The sequence below is a fragment of the Morone saxatilis genome, unplaced genomic scaffold, assembly GCF_004916995.1.
Source record: "Morone saxatilis isolate NCDOM2014 unplaced genomic scaffold, NCSU_SB_2.0 Contig5, whole genome shotgun sequence".
NCBI lineage: Eukaryota > Metazoa > Chordata > Actinopteri > Moronidae > Morone > Morone saxatilis.
In genome coordinates this window covers 18,392,006-18,399,692 of record NW_023340095.1, presented here as the reverse complement: position 1 = coordinate 18,399,692, position 7,687 = coordinate 18,392,006, and the positions used below count along the sequence as shown (strand labels likewise).

The window sequence follows — 7,687 nt, the reverse complement described above, 5'->3', positions numbered from 1 at the left end:
ACTATATGTTTATTTATGCCTAAAATTAAATTGCATGGGAACACTGAAATGCCTCACAAACCTAACATACAGATTATGATGATAGTAATACTTTCATTTTCACTTTCTGACACAAGAATGCAGGAGGAGCAGGAATACTGCAGGGGGGGATCTGGGAGACACTGTGTTAGGTAACGACAGTCAAAATGGCAGTAAAGGCCAATAACACGCTGCAATACAAAAGGTGTGCAAAGGAAAACAGGTGCAGGCGCTGCTATTTCCCAGAGATGTTCGTAATGTGTCCCTCATACACGTATGTCTGACTGTCAACATGTTTTTAGCAAGTTAACGTCCATAATGCTCCATTGTACTGAATCTCCCTAATGTCAAAGTTAAAATGAATGTCATCCTTTTAAAAGGGTGGTAAAAATGTATGTAAGTGTGGATGTGCATGTACATTGAGAGAGAGAGAGTGAGGGAGAGAGAAAGAGATTTACACAGGCCCTAGTGGTGCTTTATTGGCTGTGAGGCATTGCAATGGCCCAATGACAAGAGAGGGGTCGGTCTACAGCCTCTTCTCATAGCAACCCAGGAAGCATTCGGAGATTATCATGCGCAGTATCAGAGTGCTAGTGTGTATCAGTGATGACAACTGACTGAGGAAGAATTTATTAACATAAAACGGAGGGACAGTCCTATTAGGATTTCACTATGAAATATTGGAAGTGAAAAGCAGCTCCGTTGAAGTGTATTGTAAAAGTCTACTGAAGTACTGCTGACATCCGTGGCCCTCTTCTTCCTAATGGTCTTTAGGTTATAAAAGAGAATGATTTGGCATTGAATTGTGTAACCTGAAGATGCAGCCGCATCCAGAGGCTGCTCATTTAACCCCTGGTTGTCTCAGCTCTGTCCTGTTAGGACAAATGGAGGGAGGAGGGGTGGGATATCTAGGCCAAGATGATGCCATAGGTCAGACAAGAGTGTTACAAGCGTGAGCTGAACTGGCAGGAAGGAAATCCAATTGGTACACATACATCCAGGAACTGGAGTTGGAATAAAAAAGTCTAGATAGGGCGCTGGAATAATATGAAAGTGTGTCAGTGTCATTCAGAAATATCTGAACACATATGTTCTAAAGCTAAAAAAAGCTTTAAGAAAATGCCTTTGTTTGTTGTGTCTTGGCTTTCACGCTCACTAACTGATTATAAAATGATCAGGACATGCCTTTGTCAACTTGTTTTTTATTTATTTGTATAGTAGTTGCACAACCAGTATTGTCATGTCCATCATTATAGCTCTATCGCCACCCAGTGTCAGTCATTTCCACTTGAATTCATGCATCCATAAAGAGGGCAGGAGATTATTGTTAACTGCAGGAAGTCATTAAAAATACCTGAGCTTGATTGTAGATTTTGTTTCTACTTAAAGTTAATTCTATTACTTAAATTAATAGTTGTTAACTCAAAGTAAACATGGTTGATTTTATTGTTTCCCTTAAAATGTGATATTCAGCCATGCTTGTTGATACAGATACATATTTCTTTATAAAAAATCTACATCAGGCTGTCGACACTTTAGAGTAGTCTGCATTCCTGTCATGCTTACATTGCGACTAGGTGGGGTTCACCTCTTGGTATCATGCGGTCACACCCCTGCCTGCTATGTACCTGTCATACCTTCAATCGTCCAAAACACGACACTCCCAATAATGAAGCTTAACTTCAAGTCTGATTGTACAAGTTTTGTATGTACCCCTGATTATTTAGACTTCTATGAGGAAACTTATATCTGTTATAACTAACCCCTTTGGATGGCACAACAGATGTCTTAATCAGTATGTTTCATTCAAAGTTCCAGTGCTTAAGTCTGTGGTGAGATCTCAGCAACATTTGCCACTTGTGTGATATGTGCCCATCTTATTACCAAGATCTTTACGTTTCTTTGTGAGCGATGAAGGTGTAAGTACTCATCTTAGATATTCTGACATTTATGTCAGTGATGATAACTAAAGTTGAAACCACCTCACATGTAAAGTCCACTGTCAACCAGGTATTTTATTGAAATGGCAATAGGCTATTAATACACAGTCATAATGCAGGATATAATACTTTAGAGGGAGCTTGTTTCTCATATTAACATCAAAAGTCAATAATATATGTAGACCAAAGATCAATATATATTATAGTTCCACTTGCATTATGTCACAGTTAATATGGATAAAAAGTTTCACATCGAGATTACTATTTAATAGTGTCTCCATTAAATAATATTCCATTAAGATCAAAGTCAGTGCAGGTTAGAGAAGCCCCACACCCACATTGCAGTTCTGCTTCCTTGAAACCTAAGTTGAATTGCAGGTCCTTCAGCACTCCACCCAATGCTAATTCTATTCAGCCCACAAACAGACGGCGGAACATGTAATGAGGTATTTGAACCGTGATGACGGAAAGAGAAAAATCTAGAGTGAGAGGGTGACATGAGAATATTCTTTGATTGTTGTCTGAAGCCACACCCTTGGGTGGCCTTTAAATCTCCTCCCTTAAGGTTAAAAGCAGAAGGAATGACAAGGGTGTGATTGTAAAGTGCAGAGTAATAAACAGGTTTTACACCCTGAGCTCTAGTGAGAGTTTAATTTATCCGCCCAGCAATCCACAGAGTGAGGTACGTACCCCAGTCTCTTTCTAAAGCCTTTGCCAGTTTCCAGTTTATTCTAATATTATTGTGCAATGATATTTAATACTTAGATTTAAAAATGTGCTTAGAAAGATTGTATGTGTGATACTGATTTCTTTGAGATAAGATGCTTTGCATTAAGGTGCTATGGTCCTAGAAAAAAATAAACTATAAAAAAAATGATTATGTAATAATGTACTAATGTGTTCATTACAAAATGTATTTTTTAAGTAACTTTACTGTGTGGAATACATGTTTTACTGATACATTGACTCACTATAGACATCACACACACATACACACACTCTAGGATGTCAAGTCCAAACTTGCTGCTAACCTCATATCTAGAAAACTGATTGTACATAGCAAACATTAATGATTTGTATTGTAAGTTCTAACCTGTACAGTTGGAATGGCACTTTCTGTTTTAATAGAATATTTTCACTGATGATGATCGCTGTTCTGAACGCTGAACTGATCGCTGATATGCTACATGATGTTATATAGTCCGGAAATGAAAGCATCCCATAGAAATTGAATTAAGGACTGATTTCAGATTTGGATTATTGAATAATCCTCAAGAGCAAACTTTCAGACCTTCCAGTCTTACGAGGCTAGAAAACATATAGACTCATAAACAAAATATTCTATTTGAACAATCTTAAAATCTGTTTATTTTTGACAGTGGTCAACAGTTTCAACCATTCAGAAAGCTCCAAGACAAGTTCTGTTTTACCTCTTTAACCCAAGACATCCATTACAAACTACTTCACACAAGCCAAAATAAACCCAACACTGAACCCAATAAATAATAAATAATTAAACATCATTTATCAGACGGTTAGATTGGATAGATGTTGCATTTACAGTTATAACTTATAACACAGACTTGAGCGTGCATGTAGTCTAAAGGGCACAATCTTTATCAGCAATAGCTAATGGCATGTCACTGGTACGCCCCTCTGTTTTGCTGACAAAGGTGTGTTTGGAGAAGGTGTGTTATGGAGGGTGGGTGTGTCGGTAAAAATCAAGACAAACCAGTTTAGGGCTTAAACTGTGAGTCTGGGGTTGAGCAGAGCTTTAGTTGATATATTGCAGACATAGTGACAAACATGTTCACAAAACCAATCCGATGAGTATATGAGCGCTCATGAGGAGAAAAAGATAAAAAGCATTGACTCCTTAGCTTCTTGAGTTGAGTTTGCATGTGTACTGATCTCAGGTCAAACTTCAACACAGAACAAGCAGTGTGTTTGAAAGGTCTCAGCCCACAGGGCCACCTAGTGGCTAATGTACTGTAGTTCCATTATTTGATTAATTCTTTTCTTGTTTCCCTCTCACACTTACAGGTTAATTTACAAAATGAGCAGGTTCTCAGCAAGTGAGTATTGAGAAATATCAAATAATAACATGAATTTCCATTTAGTGCAGACACTTATCCCAGATTCAATATTCAAAGTTTACATTTGTCACATGATGTTCATACAGTTTAATAATACGTATATTAGACTGCATATATTTATAGATTTTATCCTTTATATTTCTTTTTATCTCTTATTTTGCCTTTTACACACTAATGTTTACACACTAATCTTTCGCAGCCTTCAGCCAAGTTGCATTTTACTGCACATATTATTATTATGTGCATGTCTATAATAAATAATGATTAAAAAGAGTATAAATAAGAATTATAAAAATATAGATATATGTAGTCTTAATAGCATTATTAAAATCCATACACATGTTAATTAGTACATATTGACTAGGCTATATTTTATTGAATTAGGTCCATATAAGACTTTACCTACTCAAAAGATTTGTTACTGCTTTAATATGTGCACTGGAGACACTCAAGTTTTCCTTGTCTTGTGTTTGCAGGTAAGAACTCTCTCCTGCAAGACAACAGCTGGATCAAGAAAACTGATGATGAGGATGAAGACGTTGAGTAAGTCATGTAAACATAATGGCTGAAACACTGATAATATTCCCACACTGGCAAATGGGCGTACACACATGAACACACACATCTAGGAAATGGCAGAACTGTTGGGTGTGAATTGTGGTTCATATCTCATTTTACCCTCATCTTTAAAAAAGTCTCATTATACATTCCTTTTGCAAGCCACAGTGTTGAGTCATCTCTTGAAGTATGAGTTAATTAATTTGTTCTCCTTCTTTCCTCCTTCAGCCGAGACCCAAACTTTGGCAAAATTGTTCTAAGCCAGTACAGATCCACTGAAAATCTTGGGGGGTAAAAGAAACTATTACATTTAATTCTTTCCTCAAATAAATGACTAAATAATGGGAAACTATTGTTTACTGTGGGGACTGTGTGTAATGTAAATAGACATTGAGTCGGTTTTTACTCAGTGTAATATATTGTCTATTGTTCACAGTTCAGAACCTGAAGAAGTGACTACCACCAAACCAATACGCACATCAACAACATCTGTGCAGGCTCTCACCAAGAGGTATAATATTATTAATATTCTGCTATATATTGTTTTTGTAAAAGAAACACTTGAATGAACAGATTGTGACAAGAACATTTGATTGGGTCTGTCATTGCAGATTCAGTGGAAGTCAGGATGAGCTAAGGAGCAGGTTGGTGCAGTATTTTGTCCTCTGCAGACACATACATTTTTACTCCAATCCTTCGTCTAAGTTAAGGCACATTCAGTAACTTTGGCTTAATAATGCCTCTTTTCTACTGGTAGCACCCTCCCTTCCAGCAAGACTACGTCCTCCTACACCAAAAGGTATATTTCCATACTGGCACAACTAATGCAACAATAGCTAGTGATTTTTTTAAGGGAATTGTCTGAAAGATCTCCCTCTTTGTTGCAGCACATATTCAAACGTGAAGTCAGATTCTCCCAAGACGTATGTAAAGCTCCAGTCTATAACACATAATGCAAAAGTCAACAGAGACATTAAATATAATGTGCCATCACTACAGTACCACTACATCCAAGACTATTGTCACAGAGCAACCTAAGATACACAACAAAGAAAAATACTAGGCGTTAGGATTTTGTAAATTTCTTTTGTATTACTCTTTTAGCACCACAACCACTACAGTGACCAAGGATGGAACCACCATCACCTCCACCCAGAGTCTGAGGTAGAGAATATTACAACATTAATATGACTCCTCTGATCACACATCGAGTCTGTGTCAGTTTAAGGACAACTGGGTTTTATTGCAGGTCCCCTGGGATTACTTCTCCCACCACGACCTTCACTGAGAGGGTCAAGTCTTCAAGCAAAGGGTAAAAATATACTACAACTGAGTACACAGATTCTTTCCTTAAGTAAAAGTACACGTACAACAGTGGGAAAATACTCCGTTACAAAAACAAAATATGGAAACCGTACATAAATCAGTTAAAATTACCTCGACCAAGTACAATATTTAAGGTCTACTTTGGTGTAAATACATTGGTAATATATTATAACCCTGACAGGGGACATTCTGCATAGGGAGTACTTTTCTTTTTTTTGTACTTAAAGTATTTGTTTACCCCAATCCATATGTAAATTTACTCTGTATACTTCTTCCACCAGCATTTTATTGTTGTAGTTGGTCAAGGTGAAGCTAATTTCAACTATTGTATACACAGTAGTTGAATCCAGTGGTTCCAAGTTGGTCACAAGATAAATCTGATGGGTCATGAGATGATTAATGCAGTAGGGAAAAATAGGTTACACTTTATTTGGATTGTGCAGCTACAGAGTTATGGGGTTTATGGAGTTACATAATAATATTTCAATAGCTTATTAGTTGAGATTATTGATCATATATTTGTGATTTTCACAAAGGGCACAATACTCAACCTACTCACCTACCAAAACAACCAAAGTGACTGAGACAACTGTTACCAGCAGTAAAGAGTAAGATAATGTCACATTATTAAAAAACATTATTAAATTACAATAGTATTAAATATTTTACATCACTTATAATCTAACCTATACTTCTTTGCAGTCCAGAGGACAAACTCGACTCACTCATTCCCCCATCTATCAAGGATGATTTTTCGCCTACAGACAGGTGATACTTTCATTCATCAATCTTAGAAAATGAATTATATTGATCGTGACTCCAGAGAATCAGTGATTATATACTGTAAAATGTTCTTCTTTACAGCAAAAGAACTGTCTCCAGTACTGAGACTGTGACGGTGAAAAGCAGCCCTAATGGGTAAGTTTCTGCAGGACAGCTTTTACACAGTGACAGGGACTTTAAATACCAGTCAGATAAAATATTTGTATTGTTTTGTTTTTTCAGAGATGGCATTAAAACTACAACCACTACAAGGACGTCCTCTCTGTAAGATAAACCTTCATCAATCTTTTTTTTTAATAAATATGATTTCAATAAGATAAAGATCAGATAAAGATAAAGATGAGGCTTGTGCCCATAGTCACCAGTGCTGACACTAAGTGAGTGTCATCACATAGTGAGTATAATGCAGGGAGGCCGTACTATCTTGGTGAAATTATTCATCAGTCAGATGAAAGGACTTTTTTCATAAGGATAAGTCTGGTGATATTCTTACTTCTTTATTGTCAAAAAATTCCATCAAAATACAAAAGCAATTTATTACCAAGAACATGGGCATTGTGGTTATTTTCAGTCAATCCCACATACAGCACCATGCTGCCATTATTATACAGTAGACCACCAAAAGTGTATCAGTCCGCTGCTGAAAATAGTCCCCAACAAATGCACCATTTTCCCGTTTGAGTAATGTTTGTTAAAAACTATAGAGCCCAACTGTTAAAGAAATAACTGAGCCAATTTTTAAAACAAATTAAATTCTATGAATATTTATATCTCCATTAGGAACCAATGAGCCACAGACAGGGTAGAGATGTCATTATGTACTGAGAGACGTGCAAATGTTGGTCTTATCTTTTAAAACTGACTCAAACAAGGATATTGTCTATATACTGCAATATCACTGAAAATTCATTATGTAAGCATAATAAATGTTCATCTCCATTCCCACCTAGAGACATGTAGGTTAAT

General features: G+C 36.5%; 1 protein-coding gene across 2 annotated transcripts in view; it reads left to right on the top strand.

Annotated features, from left to right (window-relative positions):
• Window positions 1–2,562: 2,562 nt before the first annotated feature.
• The window catches only part of scel (sciellin), a 9,987-nt gene continuing 4,862 nt past the window's right edge, over window positions 2,563–7,687 (top strand). For both annotated transcript variants that reach the window (XM_035676087.1, XM_035676086.1), the window contains exons 1-13: window positions 2,563–2,640; window positions 4,002–4,033; window positions 4,531–4,597; window positions 4,841–4,903; window positions 5,049–5,123; window positions 5,224–5,256; window positions 5,370–5,411; window positions 5,500–5,535; window positions 5,717–5,776; window positions 5,862–5,924; window positions 6,475–6,546; window positions 6,641–6,706; window positions 6,803–6,856. In XM_035676087.1, coding sequence (XP_035531980.1) covers window positions 4,015–4,033; window positions 4,531–4,597; window positions 4,841–4,903; window positions 5,049–5,123; window positions 5,224–5,256; window positions 5,370–5,411; window positions 5,500–5,535; window positions 5,717–5,776; window positions 5,862–5,924; window positions 6,475–6,546; window positions 6,641–6,706; window positions 6,803–6,856 — 650 coding nt within the window. In that variant the 5' untranslated portion in view covers window positions 2,563–2,640; window positions 4,002–4,014. The remainder of the gene's footprint in view (window positions 2,641–4,001; window positions 4,034–4,530; window positions 4,598–4,840; window positions 4,904–5,048; window positions 5,124–5,223; window positions 5,257–5,369; window positions 5,412–5,499; window positions 5,536–5,716; window positions 5,777–5,861; window positions 5,925–6,474; window positions 6,547–6,640; window positions 6,707–6,802; window positions 6,857–7,687) is intronic.